This window comes from Micropterus salmoides, unplaced genomic scaffold (assembly GCF_014851395.1).
Source record: "Micropterus salmoides isolate LMB-PRFRI ecotype aquatic unplaced genomic scaffold, ASM1485139v1 Ms_hic_scaffold_18, whole genome shotgun sequence".
Lineage (NCBI taxonomy): Eukaryota > Metazoa > Chordata > Actinopteri > Centrarchiformes > Centrarchidae > Micropterus > Micropterus salmoides.
Genome location: NW_024040928.1, coordinates 25,450,665 through 25,469,966, shown reverse-complemented (window position 1 = coordinate 25,469,966; position 19,302 = coordinate 25,450,665). Strand labels below are relative to the sequence as shown.

Below are 19,302 nucleotides of genomic sequence, written 5' to 3'. Positions count from 1 at the left end.
TAAAACGGTGTCTTAAACTGACATGTAAATGCAAAAATACACGGTTAAATCCTAATCCTAACAAAGTGAAAATGTCGCTGTATTCATTTAAACTGACTAGAAAGGCAGAGCGTGTGCGGGTCTGACCAGCTTTGATCACTGGCTTCACTAGTTAATCGTGTTTTACCCGATGAGTGTAAAGTGGAGTTGAAGACTTTGAGTGGACTAAAAGGAAATAAAATCAACTTGACCTCATTTCTTTCTCCATCTCTGTGCATTGTGTGCGTAGTTTGTTTTAACATTGCTGAAAACACACCTGAAATCACCTTATAATTCTGAAAATGTTGAACGTGTTAGATAAGATTTGCCTCTTTACCCATCAAGCATACACATAACTAGATTAGCATTCATTTGCAGCCATGTTTCAGGCTTCCAACATTCACCCTCCTCTACATTGTCTTCTGACTGATTGTTAATGTTTAAATATCGATTAGAGCAGATTTCCAAGTACAAATTAGTTTAGGAATGTGTGCCATGTAAACATGAGGTTAACAAGTTAAATACTAAATGCTTTAAAACTAGATCTTTTCCCAGGGCTCAGAGTCTCAAGATAGGTAATAATGCAGGGGGTGTCTTAAGGCCCATACATTTTCTTCATTTTTAGTGGCGGACAGTGTTCCCAAACAAATTTGCAATTTTAAATTAGCACAAATGCCATATGGTAAACCTGGAGGCTGGAGGAGAGGGTCTGGGGCCCCGAGGCAGTTTGCCGCATTGCCCTTAAAACTGTGGGTAACAATTCTTCCTATGATCAGTGATTATATTTGAGAAACCCACAAAAGGTACACAAAACTTCATGTAAGTGTGACTGTTTCCATATAATGGTCATTATTTTAAGGAAGAAGTGTTTGCTCTCCATCACCTCTGCTTCTAAATCTTTTCTGTCACACAGTTCTGGCTGAAATCTTTTGGTTGCTATTCCTACAAACAAGGCAATTATCTGAGCAACAAAAACAGACAGACAGACTTGCTACTTGAACTTCAAAATGAGATGTTTTTAAATGTTTCATGACAATAAAACAGCTCCTTGGGACGAATTACACATCGACATTGCCTAAAGAAGAGCTACCAGGGCATCGGAGCCTGGAGCATGATGAATAGATCTTGACTGATCAATCAGCATTGTTGGTCTGTAAAAGAGACTCCAGGCTCAACAGAAGATAGAGATCACTGTATTGCTTGTATCAAAGACTTCCGCTGTGTTAAACAGCAGCGATTCAGGCAAGCAGACGGGTGTGACCCCTCACAGCAATGAACATTATTAAACAATGTCAGTTGTTTCCATAATCACATTTTTGACAGGCAATGTATTGAACAAGAGGCAGTGAAATGCAATCACACGTCAATGGTCAAAACTAATATATATATATATTAAGTAAAACTATATACATACATAAAGTTAGATGGGGGATGGGGAGTGTTTCCTCTACATAAACAATGTAACCTGAACAAAGCCCTATTTCAGTTATCTGGTTAGTTCTTAAGGAAGACTTTATCCAACTATGGGTAATCTATAATGTAGATGTGGATGACTAAAGAAGGCTTATAGAAACATCAGTGGGTCGCCCAAGGTAGTTAGGTATTTCAGGTTACTTAACATCAAATAAAAAGGTTTGAAGATTTTTCAAGACAAACAACTCAAAAGTGCAACATCAGGACACAAAAGAAACAAACAGGAACCACAGCACTGATGAGCTTAATTTAAAAACAAACCTCCAAAAAAAAAACAACAAAAAAAAAAACACAAAAGACAAACCTGGCCGATCCTGACAGAGCGAGGAAGTGTTTAAATTAAATTAACATACAGATATCGAGCACTTCAGTTCTGTACTTCAGTCAGGAGACCCAAGCTGCAACCTTTATTTCTGTGTACTTGAGTAAAATAAAGTGCCAATAGCAGCTGCTCGTGTATCTACTGTATATAACCTTTCATCCCAGCAGCCCTAGTGCATACATAATTTGGTCCGAGACCCTCAGCCCCAATTTTCCCAACCTAAGTGATTTCCCCAATCATTTGTGCTAAGCTATTCAAGCTCTTAAAACGCTAAATTAAGTGACTCACTTAAATCTAAGTTTAGTTATAGTGAGTTTTTTTTCCCCGAGGTATGAATTTTAACTACAAAAAAGTCACGCCAGATAAGGATCACCGATGTTGGTTTCGGGTGTCAAAGCCTGTTAACAAATAATCAACAGCTATTATTTAATTTGCAAATGCATAATTGGATTAAGTGCAAATTGCATATAAATGCCAAGAAATGCATTAGCTCGACAGCTTTGGCAAATATTTGAAGAATTGAATTCCAAACTTTGAAAAATACTTAAATGCTACTCTGTTAGCTTGATGGTATGAAAAGTGAGTAGTCGTTTTAAGACAAGTTTCTTAAAAAAATAGCTTTTTTATAAGGATAAAATGCACCTTTTTTTTGGGAAACGTTAACCCGTAAAATTCAGATATCAACCCCCCCTACCCTGGTCTTACTGCTCTTTGGTGGTACAGTATAACCACATTTCAGTGTTCCTCATCTTTGGAGAAGAAAAGATTCCACTTTGATGATTTTTTAAGGAAAAAACTCGAGTCTTGAGTAGCTAGAAAGTACCTTCACAAAAATGTATGAGCCAGTGGATGTAACACCTAACTTTTTGTTTCAAAAGTGGGAAGACTGGAGCCCTAAATGCTGCTACAGATATACCAGTCTCTAATGTTGCACTTATGACAGACGGATCATGGTTTATGACAATGAGACGACTGCCTTTAGCAGCGTTGTAGCAGTGCAGTCTTAATGATGAAGGCTGTGCAAAATGGCATTCTGAGGTCTCCCTTCCTCTCAACACCTTCCAATAAGGGAGTGAGGGGTCTCTTAATGATGGGACTGTGAGGAAGATGATGAGGATGAAGAGGGCTGGGAGGGCAGCAGGCTGTGTGTGCGTGAAGGTCGTTGGGGTCGATGCTGCTGCTGGGAGATGGCTCCAGAATCAGAGGAGTCCAGGCCTGGGCTGCCTTCATTAACCTCTGTGTCCAGCTGGGCCGGACACTCGAAGTGAACACAGTGGAACACCTGAAGAGAGATCAGAGTCAAACTAACAGGAGAAATCACATCCACTTTATGAGCTACTTACAGGTACTAGTCATCATCAAAAAGTTGATTTATTTCAGTAATTCCGTTCAAAAAGTGAAACTTGTATAATGTATACATTCATTCCACACAGACTGATATATTTCTAGTTTTCATTCCTTTTAATTTTGATGATTATAACTGACAACTAATGAAAACCCCAAAATCAGTATCTCAGAAAATTAGAATATTTTGAAAAGGTTTAATATTGAAGACACCTGGTGCCACACTCTGATCAGCTAATTAACTCAAAACACCTGCAAAGGCCTTTAAATGGTCTCTCAGTCTAGTTCTGTAGGCTACACAATCATGAGGAAGACTGCTGACTTGACAGCTGTCCAAAAGACGACCATTGACACCTTGCACAAGGAGGGCAAGACACAAAGGTCATTGCTAAAGAGGCTGGCTGTTCACAGAGCTCTGTGTCCAAGCACATTAATAGAGAGGCGAAGGGAAGGAAAAGATGTGGTAGAAGAAAGTGTACAAGCAATAGGGATAACCGCACCCTGGAGAGGATTGTGAAACAAAACCCATTAAAAAATGTGGGGGAGATTCACAAAGAGTGGACTGCAGCTGGAGTCAGTGCTTCAAGAACCACCACGCACAGACGTATGCAAGACATGGGTTTCAGCTGTCGCATTCCTTGTGTCAAGCCACTCTTGAACAAGACAGCATCAGAAGCGTCTCGCCTGGCCTAAAGACAAAAAGGACTGGACTGCTGCTGAGTGGTCCAAAGTTATGTTCTCTGATGAAAGTAAATTTAGCATTTCCTTTGGAAATCAAGGTCCCAGAGTCTGGAGGAAGAGAGGAGAGGCACAGAATCCACGTTGCTTGAAGTCCAGTGTAAAGTTTCCACAGTCAGTGATGGTTTGGGGTGCCATGTCATCTGCTGGTGTTGGTCCACTGTGTTTTCTGAGGTCCAAGGTCAACGCAGCCGTCTACCAGGAAGTTTTAGAGCACTTCATGCTTCCTGCTGCTGACCAACTTTATGGAGATGCAGATTTCATTTTCCAACAGGACTTGGCACCTGCACACAGTGCCAAAGCTACCAGTGCCTGGTTTAAGGACCACGGTATCCCTGTTCTTAACTGGCCAGCAAACTCGCCTGACCTTAACCCTATAGAAAATCTATGCGGTATTGTGAAGAGGAAGATGCGATACGCCAGACCCAACAATGCAGAAGAGCTGAAGGCCTCTATCAGAGCAACCTGGGCTCTCATAACACCTGAGCAGTGCCACAGACTGATCGACTCCATGCCACGCCGCATTGCTGCAGTAATTCAGGCAAAAGGAGCCCCAACTAACTATTGAGTGCTGTACATGCTCATACTTTTCATGTTCATACTTTTCAGTTGGCCAACATTTCTAAAAATCCTTTTTTTGTATTGGTCTTAAGTAATATTCTAATTTTTGGAGATACTGAATTTGGGATTTTCATTAGTTGTCAGTTTTAATCATCACAATTAAATGAAATAAACATTTGAAATATATCAGTCTGTGTGTACTTTTTGAATGGAATTACTGAAATAAATCAACTTTCTGATGACATTCTAAACTATTCCTGTGGAAGTTGCAGGTGACGTGATGTTTCCACCATCATCTTCCAGCAACAACTCGCCTCTCACGGAGAGAGAGTTGTCCCTGAGCGAGACTTCTGTTTCTGCTTAAAAGCAAGGAATGTTAGCGGGTCCATGATGTTGTCAGACACCTGATATAACGGTCTGAGAAAGAAGCACTTTTTTTGGACGTGAGGTGCACAATTGCCCAGAAGGAATAAGTTACAGCCACTGCCTGATGACCATTATAGTAAACTTTGTCTTCACCTCATTAGCAGTGTTGTGAGTCCCAACAATACGGATGAAGGAAGCAGGCTGCTTATCAAACTTCAATGTCTGCCATGATCTGCAAGAGAGGGTGGTAAAAAAAAAAAAAAATTATCGTAAAACTTTAAATAGCCAGGGCTTTTGTTTGCTAAAATCACTGAATTGACCCTGCCTTTATTTGGGACAGGCCTTTAATTCTTTTTGCACAAAACTGAAACTACTATGAAACAGATTATTTATTTCAAACAGAATAATACTTATGTAAAAATAATCAAGTACACGTCATTCATTTGATCTAGCTCCGACAGACTGCTAATAGCTTTTATTTTGAAGGAAGCAACCTCACGAAAACAACAACAACACGGTGCAGGATGAGAGAAGTTAGCAGACAGAGAGCGATGGACTTTGCATGACAGGATTCACAACTTGGATAAATTTTTCTGAAAAGCTGTTTTGATTCTTTTGATGGGTGGACCCTTACAGACTAAAGGAATATATTAAATAATGAAGGCCTTAACGAGCGCTTCAAAGTTAACGTGAGTCTCCTCTTTGACAGTAAACTGAATATCTTTGAGTTTTGAACAAAACAAGACATTTGAAGGTTTGGGAAACAGTGATTTATATTTTCCACCCATTTTCTGACATTTTATAGACCAAACAACTAATTTATTAATCGAGAAAAAGATGAACAACATTTATTGCAAATGAAGTTGCAGCCCTAAAGCGAACATCTGCTGTTAGTCAACAATAGCTGGAATATAAGCAGTTATTTTTAATCCTTCCCCCTCCAGGAAGTTATTTTCAAACAAGCCTGCTTCTTCCATAGCGAGGAACATTTGGCTAAAGGTTCCTTTATAATTAGACTTTCAGAAGAGAATGTGTACTAAAAAAAGAGTTCAAAGCTTAGTGGGATCATTTAACAGTAAAAAGTAAATGGAAATAAAACATTATTGTGTACTAAGTCTTGCACACATGACAAAATATACTGTTTGTAACAGGTAACTACTATGATGCAAAACGACATACAGATACAACTCTAAACAAACTGTTAACACATTAAAACGTTTTGGGTCACTTTGGCCCACTCTATCAACACTGCATTTCACGGACATGTCTTCAGATGAAAAATATTCTGAAGGAAGTGACAGAGGAGGAAATGGGAGCCTCACCGACATGCCATCCTGGTGCGGTCGACCACCTTCGTCCACTGCTGCTGGTTGGTGGATACTTCAATGTAATAACTGTAGGAGCGTTCGTCACAGTCCCACAGCAGCAGCCTGAACAGGCAGAGATAGTGAAGAATAAAGTGAACAATAAACACTATTTAACCCTTTTAGCTGTGCTCATAATCACTGTACACAAGATTTCAATGCTATTGCAGACTGCTCGGTAAATGCTCCGTATTCTGTATAGCGCCTTTCTAGTCTTTCTGACCACTCAAAGCACTTTTACCCTACATCTGCATTCACCATTCACACACATTCATACACTGGTGGAACAGCCGCCAGGGGAAATTCGGGGTTCAGAATCTTGCCCAAGGACACTTCGACATGCGGCCTGGGGGAGTCAACCTTCCGATTAACAGCCAACACACTCTACCTCCTGAGCCAGAGCCGACTGTGGATTACAATGACAATTCACAACACAAGTTCTTGAAATGACAATAGCCATATAATCATGTCAAATAGCAGTCGATAAAATGTTAAATCTACTAAACCACATAGTGCCCACTGTGACCTGTCTTAAACCTAAAGCTTCATAATTTTGACAGATAGTCATGGATTTCTTGATATGTACTATTATCAAGATACAATTCACACAGTTCACATGCAGTCTTTCCCACATATGACTTTAGTTGGGTGAGCCGCCCAGGTTTATTAACTGTTGCCAAAGTATATTTGCATATTTAGCACTTTGCAGAGAAAGACAGAGAAAGATGTTATCTGGTATCACGTGGATATTTTACAAGCACCGACCAGGTAAAGCAAAACAGTGAACACGCTAGTACAGATGTCACACAGTGTCACATTGGTCTCGTATACTCTCAAGTAGTGAGTAAACATTAACACTAAAATAAGAGAATGAAGAAAAATTAATATGGTAAAATGAGAAATAACCTACCAGAAATAGAAATCTACCTCGCTGCCCATTACGATGAACTAAACTATTACTTCACCAGATGTTGTGATTTCAGGTTTGCAAGATACTCAGACTGAACCATGTGGCCAGATGTACCTCAGGGAGCTTATGGAGTAGGGCTGAGCCAGCTGGACGACGATTGCTCCAGAGCCCAGCTGATGGCAGGTGTAACCGGAGTCCCAGTCGTAGTTGCGTGTGTCCCCGTTGAGCAAGGCGTTTCTGCTACGGCTTACGCCCTCAACAACACTGGCGCACGCTGCAATGGTCGCCACATTCTCACTGGGCACTGCAGATATTAGATGAAGGATTATATACTGGATTTGCTACGATCTGCACTTGTTTGCATGAAAGGGATCTAGCTTACCAAGGTAAATATAGAACAAGTAAAATCCACCTATCAGACGCAGTTCATGTTATTAATATCGTTATTATTATTATTACTATGTATTGAAGACACAATTTTTGTTTCTTAAACTTACCCAAAAGTCCGTTCTCTAGGGTAAATGAGCGGTTGGTGAACATGCATTCAAAAGCCACGAGGTGGAAGACCTTGTTGACTGTGTTGTGTGTTCCCACAATGCGAACGTACCTGAAAGAGCATCATCAGATCTAAATGAGCAGGAAAACCAAAGAACCATCAGATCTTTAAACAACCAGGAAAAAATTGACACAGAGGGAAAGCCCTTCATGGTTAAGTTTGAAATAAAAGATGAATTATTGCTTGAAAAATCTGAAAATAATTTAATTAAAACTTGAATATAAAAATAAAAGTGAATTCCACCCAAATTACTGTTGCATGTCTATTAGCATGTCATACAATAACTGTATTAACATACAGTTGAGGTATTTTAATTTAAGCTTAATAAAGTACATTTTTTACAATAAAAAAACAAAGTACAATATTGTTTTTCAGTTTAGATATTCCTTGTCTGACTTTACGGGCTGTTGTTTTTATGGTTACGTTCATACTGGTCACTATTTTTTTCATTTCCACACCTTTTACTTTTTCCTCTACAGTGAGGCACATTGTAACTGACTAGAGATTAAAAAAAAATACCTCTTGAACTATTAGCTGATTACAACATACTCTTATCCCAAGAACACAAAACATTACATAAATAACCATGTTCACTTTTTGCAAAACGCGAACTTAATAAACTGCAATTGGATTTTCCACTAACAAGGAAAGTGCACAAGGTTATATGCAGGGTTCTCCTCAGAATGTCTGGGTATGGTGGTGCTACCAATCTACCAAAAAATTGCAGACAACAATGTCAAAACACACTGTAATTGCTATGCACAGCAGGTTAAGGCAAGTTTTGGAAAACAGCACATACGTGCTTGGCCAAAATGAAAGAGATAGAATCAGATTTGTTTTGACTTGTTGTGACAACAAAATCTCCAGCCTGGCAAAATGATGGAACATAAAAAGATGTTGAACTACTTGTGAATACAGGTGTTTCTTATTTGTGAGTGCTGGTTTTCTTGTAATATGCATGGTGAACATATATAAAATATGACAAAGTCAACATTTCAACAGCAGCTAGGTCCAACGAATAATAACGGTTGGTGAAACTGAAACAGGAGCCAAATGCTTTAGTTTAATTTACCTGCAAACTCGTGGTGTGAAGAACAGGTTCTGCCAAGAGCGGCAGAGATACTTTGAATGGTCCACAACACGCACCCAGTCCAGCTCATCCATAGATACCTCAATGTAGTAGGAGTAAGACCTTAAATAATCAAGACATTTTAAATCAGTAAACAAACTCAGAATAAGTTTGTCATAATCATATATCAGTCTAATGGGGTTAATTAAAAAGCAAAAAATATATACACGTTTCTTGTATGTATATTATATATAAATGTGCCTAGAAACCAAATAACCATATCTACTATCCAAGTAGTTTTAGCGGGATTTGTTTTTAATTGCTGGGTTTTTTATTGAACAACACTCTGTCTGACATGCTTCAAGCAAATATCACTACAAACAGACAAACTTAATATAATTAATAATTTTCAGATGAGCCCTTCCATCGCCTTGCCAACAGTTTGTTGGAACCAGCAAAACTAATATTATAGTAGTAAATAATACTATATATGTCTACATATAAGATTCAAACCCGGCTGTTTGTTTTAGCAGGGTGAGACCAGCCTGTCTTACCGGCTGTCTCTGTCCCACAGCAGTAGGCGGATGTGGTTTATGATAGACGACTGGCCAAGTTTGACTTGGATCCCGGCCCGGCCGTCATCCTCGATGGGATGCCTGGAGAAGCCGTGGTCCAGGTCGTAGTTCTGGGTGTCTCCGTCCAGCAGCGCAGACTTCAGCTCCCCTTTCACCACCTGAGCTCCGTACTTCATGGTGGCAATGTTCTCCTCTGGGACTGAAGGAGAAAGAAGAAGTGAAATGAAATAAACTAAATCACATTTTCAATTTGATGTCTGATGTCATTCATTAAAGTAATGACAGAAAGCAGATTGAGGAGTAAGAGCACTAACTAAGCATGCCGCGGTAGTTCAGGTCCATGTTGCGGCTCTCAGAGCGGGTCTTGATAGCGTCCAGTAAGTCGTCCGGGCTCAATAGGCCAGACGGTCGCACCACGTTCAGCATCTCTGTCAGGGTCATGAGCGGCAGCCGCACTGCTGCCATCACTTCCTTGGTGTCAGCCCCATCCACGTGCTGTCGGCACCAACGACACAAGGCCTGGAAGATCTCCTTCTCACTGGCAGCAAACGAGTCTCGCCTGACCACAGTCAGCAGAGCAGTCTGCAAACACAAGTATAATAATCAAACAATTGTTTTAGTAAGAAATACTCAACATGTAGTGGTTACAGCTTCTTAGTTATGAGCATTTGCTTGTTGTCTTGTATTTCATATCACAGAAAGTCAAAACCTTTTGGTTTATTTTGACTGTTGAACAAACAAATAAGTAATTGTAGACTCCATTATTAAAATAAGTGTGAGTTACAGCCGTACGGGTAATGGGATATGGGCGTGCAGAGTTTAAGGGATGGTTTCTGTGTCATTAGATCAGGTCAGCGGGTCTCAAACTCACTTACTTTGATTTAAATAAAAGAAATGACTCAGGTCAGTATGATTGCATCAGCAAACTCGTGTTTTTATTTCCCTACATAAATCGTGTTCATTCAACTTTGTTCCTTTCCCCTCCCATATTTTCCCTGCTCATCCACGCCACCCTGCAGTGGCTCTTTCCCCACCAGGGGGGCTCGCTCCCCAATGTGAGAACCACTGGCTTAGCTGAAGTTACATCAAGTGATACATGATGTGTCCTAAGAGCCTGTTGCTTCAAATAACACTCTGTTGCACTGCTTGGTAGAAATGAGTTATCTGCCACTAGAGGTCACTGTATCTCATATTTATGTTACACCTAAGGCAAAGGAGATGCCTACTTCCCATTATTATTCTAATATTTCAAACCATATTTCACAATCTATTGCTACGCTAAAGTGAGAATGAACCAGATGCAATACTGATTATAACTGTTCATAAGCCATCTCTTACCTTGGAGAGCATGAGGAAGCCGTCAGAATTCAATACTTCAGGTCCGTGTCTGTCCATGTAGGCACAGCAGGCTGCACTGAGTGCGCTCAGAGAGTAAAGGCTGGCCACGTCAAAGACCAAGCAGACGTTATTGGTGTGCAGGATGGTGCGGAGGAATTCAGAAGTAGAGTCCTCCAGTGGCTGGAGGCCATAGCGGTGAGCAAGGCCCAAGAAGTCAAGCAGCACCTCTTCCCGGGCCGAGCTGAGACTGGCCCGGCCCGTGTACAGGTAGTGTAACAGCATGGAGAAGGCTTCAGCCCGCGTCTCCTCTAGACACACCTCCGCCTGGGGCTGGGACTCTTTCATCCCACCATACAGTAGGGCCCTGAAGGAGCCAGAAAAGGCAAAAAGCTGTTATGTATTTAAGTGGCGTTAAGTTTTCTAACTAACTTTCTCCACAGAAATTTCTGGAAGTCCTGCTCGTACATGTGTTGGACTGTCCCAACCAGCTGCAAGCAGTCTCACAAACATCTGGCAATAGATTGTGACAAGCATACTGTCTGCACACAGTTAGTTTCCAAAATAAATGGGTAAATTCTACTTTCAAGACAACATTTCGATTTACAAGATCTTCTTCAGGCAGGTGTCAGAGAGAAAAAAGACATGAAGACATTTTAATCAATCTGAATTTAACCATTATGCAGCATTGTCAGAAAGTCCTGCTCCTGTATGTATTTAGACCGTCTCAACGAGCTGCAAGCAGTCTGACAAACATCTGCCAATACATTCTGACAAGCATACATAGAAAATCTGACAAGGTATCAACATTGTGTAAATCACATTGTATATGTAGTATCAGATGCTTATTGTGTGTTTGGAAAAGCTATCAAATTCCTGCCGGATACAACATGAACTCCTCAGTGTTTCCCATTAATTAACGAGACCGTGGCGGCCCGCCATAGTCTAATTTGCTCCGCCATAGTTTCAAAATGAGCCGAAAAATATTTTTACATCTCATAATATATTACAGACCTCTAACGTTGTGTTTTCTGGGCGCTGCTCCGCGATACTGTAAGCTCGCACGACTCAAGACAACCACTTTTCTTTTGAGGTAACTACGGTAATGACTTGTTTCTGTCACAAGTTTGTGAGAAGGCGATTAAGCTAGCCGCGCCTACATTAGAAGCACACGTCTTAAAGCCTTCATGGTAAATCCACTGTAATGGACCAGTTCAAGCTGACAGGAAGGTTAGCGACTTTATCCTGTCAGTTTCTCTCTTTACAAAGACAAGTGTTGCATTATTATTAGTATTAGTGTCCTACCTGAAGAGAGGCTGTGAAGTCTTCATTTTACGTGATACAAGAACCACACACAACATTATTTATCAAGTTCGGACTCTGGTCGGACTTAATGAATTTAGTGTGGGGATACACACAACAATAAAGTGTCTATACAGCATGGAAATAAGATTAATTGGATTATATTCACAGAAAGTATAAAACATATTACACGTGTCCAATAAAAGTAGTAATAAAAAAACAATAAAAAAATGTTAGGGAAATTACTTCTTCCCTCTTCTATTCTTTGATGCAGGGTTTTCGGAAAACCCTCTCACTGGACCCCTCGGTGAGAGAGTTCAAGGCCAACCCACCATAGTCTCTTAAAATCCTGTGGGAAACACTGCTCCTAATATGAATAATGTTCTTTTGTGTGAGCCTGTGTGTCACTATGGAATGACTCTTTAGTGGGAAGAAAGAGAAACTAGGCAGCCCACACATACACTGATGAGCAGAGGCTATGGCGCCAACTACCCACCACAAACAGAATTCATGTGTGTTCACAATTTGCAATTTGGGGTTCAGTGTCTTGCCCAAGGACGCTTTGACTTTGGGAGCCGGGGATCAAACCAACAGCCTTCTGATAAGTGGATGACAGCTCTAGCCCACCGAGTCACAGTAGCCCCAGTCATTGTTAAAAGGGAACCATAAACAATTTCCCCTGTCCAAAAAACATAAGATTCAGAAAATATGCAAACCCTCCCAATGTAGGGTTAGAACTAGGAAATATATGTCATTTGTGATTTTAAATGACAATGAAGCTATTATCAAAATCAAACAGTGATTGTTTTAGTTTGGACATCCTTGTAAAAGAGATTAAAATTTCCTGGTAAAATAAAAAAAAAAAATGAATATCTGGGTTTGCATATTTCAACAGTTGTGCGGACAGGATGGGTTTATAAGGACGGGCTTAGCAAAAAGATCTGCAGAGCTGACAGCGGTAACATATGTTAAACTTACAGGTGCCATGGGTTTAGACATTCACAGTTACCTGAAGTAGTGGCAGCGAGCTGCCAGTATGACCCGGTGCGCCGGGAAGCGCTTCCCCTCCACAATGAAGGTGACATCGCTGTACTCCTCACCCAGCACCAGGGCTCCCAGCTGCTCCGACAGCAGATGGATGTGGTCGATCTCCGACACGGAGGCCAGTGGACGCAGAGGGTGGCTATTACTCATGGTCGACGGCTGCCAGAGTCACATCTGACACACAGGAGTGAGCAAACCAGACTTTGAGGGTGAAAACAGCTAGAGAGTTGGTTCACAGCACGTAACGTTAAGTTAGCGGACTGAATGCTAAACGCTAGCTAGGATGCCCTGAAATCTAACGATACATATTTAGTAGGCCAACTTTATGTTACATAATCCAGTCTCGTGTTCGTATTTCAGTAAAAACAACGCATTTAAGAGGTTAAAAATACTCCGCCGGAGAAAGTGATAGTGATAGTGACCACTAGCTAAGATGCTAAGATGTCGAGCTATCTTGTTTACAGCCGCGGACATTTGACACCTGAACAGACGTTAGCTAACGGCTCAGTAACGGCTCCTTTTCTGGGTTCGTTCTGCGTGTTAAACTTACCGAGCAGCTCTCATTCACTCATATGTTTTAAATAAAGATGATCTCAAAAATACAGTCGTGGTTATTCATCCACTGTGCAGGAAAATTTAGCACCAAATCGACTATCCTTCCAACATCTCTCCTACGGAAACCAGTTCTATCAATGGACAAGCACTTCCGGTTGAATAACCAGTTTTTCAACGTAAGAGTCCCCATCAAAGTTTATTAAAGAATTTCCGTGTGACACATAAATAATAATAATATTTATTTATAGAGCACTTTTCAAAATCCATGATACAGAGTTCTTTTACAAGTGCAAACACATAAAACAGATAACAAGATACACGATAGAAACAAGAAAACACTTAATGAATCACAACACAGTTAAAAGAAAGAAAAATAAATAAAATGCACTACAATCAGGAAAGGTTCTACTATCAAAGTAAAATCTCTGTGTCTCATTCTGTTATTCATTAACCTTTTAAAAGTCTAAACTAGGTGTTCCTTAAACAAAAACAGATTATCTACCTGCTGTGATCAGTAAGGTGTCACTTTCTCATATTGACTCATTCTTATTTTAGTCTAACTTACTCTTATGTGTATAACTTCCTCCTAACTTACTTATCTATGGTGATATGATTCAAAGTTACTTTTGGATTTCCACAGTTTTCACACATTCAGTATTTAACACAACCTCCCATGGTGACATCATTTATGCAGGTAAAATTAAAAATGTCACATCCCACCTCATTTTAGTTTGCTTTGAATACGTTGGTACCAGGATATTTAACGCTAACTGAACAAAGACATACATGGTCAAAATATTGCATATCAAACCAGAGCAAAATATGAAAATAAAGGGGGGAAATATTATATATATATTACATTATGCCACTAGTTAAACTGCTTCACCCTGTTCTGAGTAACAATCTTTTTACAATAATCCATCCTGAAAATGATTGTAATACACATTATAAGAGGTATACAAAGATCTGATGACATGAATTTGATTTGTTTGGTCAGTTGATTGCAGCGTAAAGGTTGCTGGGATCAGCGGAGGAAGCTTTCACAGTCGTGTAGGTCACTGCATCTCCTTCATCAGCATCATTTTTACTCTGAACCTGGTGGGAAACAACACAATATAAATAAAGCAACAGGACATGTCATGCACCATGACACTACAAAAGATAACAAAAGAATCATTAATGATATCCAACATTCAAGTGCTAAAGAAACAATTCTTCTTCATTCAGCTTACCCGGCCTTTATTGTTGGTCTTCATGGTGAAGCTGACAGCGGCGTAGGAAACGCCATCTTCAGGATCAGCCTTTAGAGAAATTAACATAATGGCTTCTCAGTAACTTGTGAATTAATACTGACACTCTATTTTATCACAGTCAACATTTCAAATTCTATTACTTCTGCAAAAAGGTCACGTTATGTCTCTTTAAATGATGTTTCATAATAGTTTTTTTGTTGTTCGGCTCTTTTCCTGTGTCCAGTTGCATCATTTAGCTTCCCTCTTTATCTTACACTTATGGTACAGTTATATTCTAGAGAACAACTGCAAGCAAGTGAGTTTACTGAGTAACTTTGTACTGGGTGTAGTGTGTAATCTCACCGTGTCCCGTTCTCCTCCTCCTGTTAGTGTCTGCGTTTGGGTCCATTCTGGAGTCACCGCAGGGTCTGAGGTCAGCCCCTGGAGCAAAACAACAAACAATTGGTCAAAAAGCATGTTTCAGTTCAGTTTATGCAGATGTTGTCAGGGCACATTACACACAACACTTGTGCAACATATGTTGTACATCTGTGCTGCAGGTTTCTGTGGTGGGACTGTAAAAACGTCTTCAAATCTACAATTTCAGTGCAGTGGATTAATTTAATTTTACTTGAGATGTAATCCAATAGAGCAGCACCAATAATGGGTCTATGAAGCTGATGATAATGAGTTTTATGAACACTGTTTCAGAGAGGAGTTGATTAAACTCTGTCAGCATTTTAAAAGCTATAATTTATGTTTTTGGCAGGATTAGCAAAGCAAAAATGAGAGTTAGACCCTTTTTTGCTCTTCCTCACAATCACTTCCTTGACCTTTGTAGCCACAACAAGAAGTTTTAATCCAACACAATGTGGTTTATCTTATTTTATCCTTTCTCAGCTACAGAATCAAAATGTAGAAGAATAGTTTTCAAACTCACAACATTTTCATTCATCCCTGTTTTGGTCTCTGAAAGACAAAAATAAGTTTCCACTGAGAAAATCCATTTTTGTCAAAACTTCTTCTTGTTGTAAAGTTTCATGTGTGCTCTCACCTTTAGCTCTCTTCCATCTGATGGATTTCACAACGATTATTAATAGTGCTGCTAAAACCACAGACACAAGGATGTACAACCACCACCAATCTGGAAAAAATGAAAATGTTTTAAGAATTGTGGATGCAGCTTGGTTTTGGGTTGTGTTGGTGTGGGTTGAGAAAATTCTTCAACCTTTTTCTCTTTCCAAAAAGGTTTTTGTTTCTCTCATTGGGTCTATACGAATGTAAGGTACATTTCAATATACTGATTTGTCAACAGCCACTGTGCAGAGCATTTCAGAACATTTAACCATTTACTGATGAAAAAATACAAACCAAAAAAACTCAACACACAAAGTAACAACGTCTAAAGTTTGTTTGCCTGTATGTCTTTGCTCACTGTGAATTTAGTAGAAAACAATATATCAAAACATTGACTCACTGCTCTGTCGTCCTGTTGAATGATTATGGATAGCAGATGCTGTCGTCGTGATACCTGCTTTTATGCTGTTTTCAGTTGTTGTTGATTCTGTTGTTCCTGTTTTTTTGTCCTCACCTGAACAGTTGAACACAACTCAATAAACGTGAGTTGTGTTGTAATATTAAAACATCAAATTCATAAAATAAACAAACATTTTAATTAATTATTCACATCAGTGTGAAGTGACTTGAAAAAGCTCCTCATATTGTCACCTAATTTCTCACCTGTGGGCTGACGTCTGAAGGGAAACTCCTGCACTTTGTTACCATTAGTCACTTCACACTTCAGAACGTTATGCTTCAACGTGTGAATGAAATGAGAAGTCAGAAAGCTCACAGAGACACTGCAGGGAGACTGTGATGTCTTCAGATCTTGGTTATCTTTATCCACCTCTTTACCCTTAAACAGCCACTTCACTGTGGTCGTACATCGTTCATATGTCGACACAGAGCAGGTTAATGTCACCTTATCATCTTCCTTATGTTCAGTCACTGGTAAAGATGAACATATATTGGCGAGAGAAGTACAAGTAAGTAAGTAAAATTAACTTCATCTTCATTTTTCTAACAAGACAGTTTGACTGAAAACATTATGATGTTACTCACTGTTAATAACAGACAGATGAACCACAGCATCTTGATTGCGTTTTCCTCCTGAATTGTTGAACTGTCTGCAGTCATAACGACCAACATCCTCGACTGTGACCGTCTTTATAACCAGAGAACAGTTCTCTGTAACACTCAGTCTGTCTAATTTAGCTTTGGCTTTTACACCATTCTTCCCAAGTTCAGGGACCGCTTCTGCTGCTGAGTTCCTTGAATCTCTGAAGAGCCATTTAGTACTGTCACAGTTATCCTGATCATCTATTACATTTTCACAAGACAAAGTGACTTCATCTCCAACTCTAACAGTGAGAGAGAGGAAAAGCTGTCTGGATGCTACTGCTGAGAAGATGACAAATATATATAAGTAATATTATTTTCAGCGTGAGGTACAACAAAACTTTAAATTGTTCACTAAAGTCATCATTCCATACACTGGAAAACAGACTACTTTGCTGTCATGGTTCAATGAATGTAATAAATTAATATTAAGGATATTAATACATTTGCTTTTCTATTGTTTATGTCAGTCTTATTTATGTCATACATAGTCTTACTTGTAAATGGAAGCACCAGCATCAGAGATAAAGATGTTTTAATCCATTTGAACTCAACCATCGTGATTCTCTGTCTCTCTTTTCTCTCTAATTCTTCTACTTGTAAGTTTCTAAATGAGTTGCTTCTTAAACAGAAATGTTGTTTTTACTTCCTCTAATTATAATATCCTCTCTTCCTCATAGCAACTGTCCTTTTTCTCTTGTTATGTCAGTTGTTGCTTTTAATGTAGGCAGACTTCCTTCTGTTCTGGCTGACGTGAGCTGGTATGAAGTTCACACTGACCTGAAGTATCTGGGATTAACACCAGTGAAAATTTGGGTTTGTGACTCAGTCGAGATGAGTGTTGTCCCACTTTCTCTTAGTTTGCTTTTATTACTTTCACACCAGAACATAAAAATAACTTCAGCAGAGATATAGATGTTAAAGTGACTGGATATCAAACATTTAGTCATTTATCTGACGCTTTTATCCAAAGCGACTTTCGATTGCTATATATGTCAGAGGTTGCACGCCTCTGGAGCAACTAGGGGTTAGGTGTCTTGCTCAGGGACACAATGGTGGATGGGTCACAGTGGGGGATTGAACCCGGGTAACAGGTAATGCAGAAAGAACTGTAAAAACGTATAGATGTTTAACTACAACACAGCACTAGCACATTAAAGTGCCAGACAGCAAGTTCATCAAGCTAAATGTACCATATATTATGATCAGTACATTTCAAGCAGCCAGATAATGTAGTTATTGTGCTACTAGTTAACCTACTGCACCCCCTTCTGGACTAAAAGGCTCACTGCATCATCTTCATCATCACCATCTTTATCCAGAACCTGGAAAAGAGACAAACAGCACAACACAGAAATTACACAACATTAAATGAGAAAGAATAATGAGCCCTATTGGTTTTCTTCTTCGTCTACTTCTTTCTTTCTTCTTTTTCTCCGCTAAAAGTGTTTGGGCAGCAAAAACTGCTGGACGAAAACTCACCAAAATTGGCACGTAGATTGCAAATTCCACAACTACTCAGGCAAAAAAACAAATGGCCCTCATAGATCTCATGGTGGCGCTATAATCATTCATGCAGCACACCTGGACACAACAACGGTCACTGAACAGATCTCTGCCTCACTGCCACAAATAACTGTCTCCACCTGCTGGCATGTAAAACTGTCTGCTCCCAACATTGTTCCAAAGACTTCTGTTCCTGTCATCATCACGCATAGACTAGTAAACCAAAATGTGCACATCCCACACAGAAATATTAGTAATCTCAAAAATCTATTGATCGACTCCACACTGTCCAGAACTCTGTATGTTTGTTTGCTGTATGTTTTAGAATTGACTTTAAAATTCTATTGATCACTTTTAAAGCTCTTCATGGCCTCTCGCCTTGTTATATTTCTGACCTTTTAGTCCCATACACACCAGCACGTACCTTGAGATCCTCGGGCAGAGGTCTGTTGTCTGTTCCAGAGTCTCGACTGAAAACTAAAGGGGACAGAGCGTTTGCTGTCAGGGCCCCGAGGCTCTGGAACAGCCTGCCCGAGGAAATCAGGTCGGCTGAGTCAGTGAACTCTTTTAAGTCCCTTCTTAAAACATACTTTTATAGGAGAGCCTTTCCCGATCTTATTTGACTTTATTTTATCCCTTTTTATTTTATTCTATTTTCTAATTTTATATTTATCTTAAATGTGTATTTTAGTCTTTTCAATGTTTTCATGCTTTTATCTTGTATTGTTTTTGTATTATTGTCTTTTGGGTATTATTGTCTTTACACTTGTTAAAGCACTTTGTAACTTGTAAAAGTGCTCTACAAATAAAGATTATTATTATTATGATTATAAAAACTATACGTTTTTGCAAAC

At 39.5% G+C, this 19,302-nt stretch overlaps 2 protein-coding genes across 2 annotated transcripts; both read right to left on the bottom strand.

Moving 5' to 3' along the window:
- Window positions 1–1,013: 1,013 nt before the first annotated feature.
- Window positions 1,014–13,687, bottom strand: btbd9 (BTB (POZ) domain containing 9). The gene is made up of 11 exons (XM_038726535.1): window positions 13,528–13,687; window positions 12,943–13,151; window positions 10,635–10,998; window positions 9,611–9,878; window positions 9,276–9,495; window positions 8,725–8,844; window positions 7,594–7,703; window positions 7,211–7,400; window positions 6,145–6,252; window positions 4,976–5,054; window positions 1,014–3,095 (listed from the first exon to the last, which is right to left on the bottom strand). Exons 2-11 carry the CDS (start codon window positions 13,125–13,127, stop codon window positions 2,898–2,900), a joined length of 1,842 nt encoding a protein of 613 aa, XP_038582463.1. The 5' UTR covers window positions 13,128–13,151; window positions 13,528–13,687; the 3' UTR covers window positions 1,014–2,897.
- Window positions 13,688–13,756: 69 nt separating this feature from the next.
- LOC119908711 lies at window positions 13,757–17,643 on the bottom strand. Its single transcript, XM_038726556.1, has 9 exons — window positions 17,440–17,643; window positions 16,886–17,224; window positions 16,505–16,771; window positions 16,242–16,355; window positions 15,819–15,908; window positions 15,705–15,733; window positions 15,128–15,205; window positions 14,765–14,833; window positions 13,757–14,627 (listed from the first exon to the last, which is right to left on the bottom strand). Exons 1-9 carry the CDS (start codon window positions 17,498–17,500, stop codon window positions 14,526–14,528), a joined length of 1,149 nt encoding a protein of 382 aa, XP_038582484.1. The 5' UTR covers window positions 17,501–17,643; the 3' UTR covers window positions 13,757–14,525.
- Between the last annotated feature and the right edge of the window lie 1,659 nt (window positions 17,644–19,302).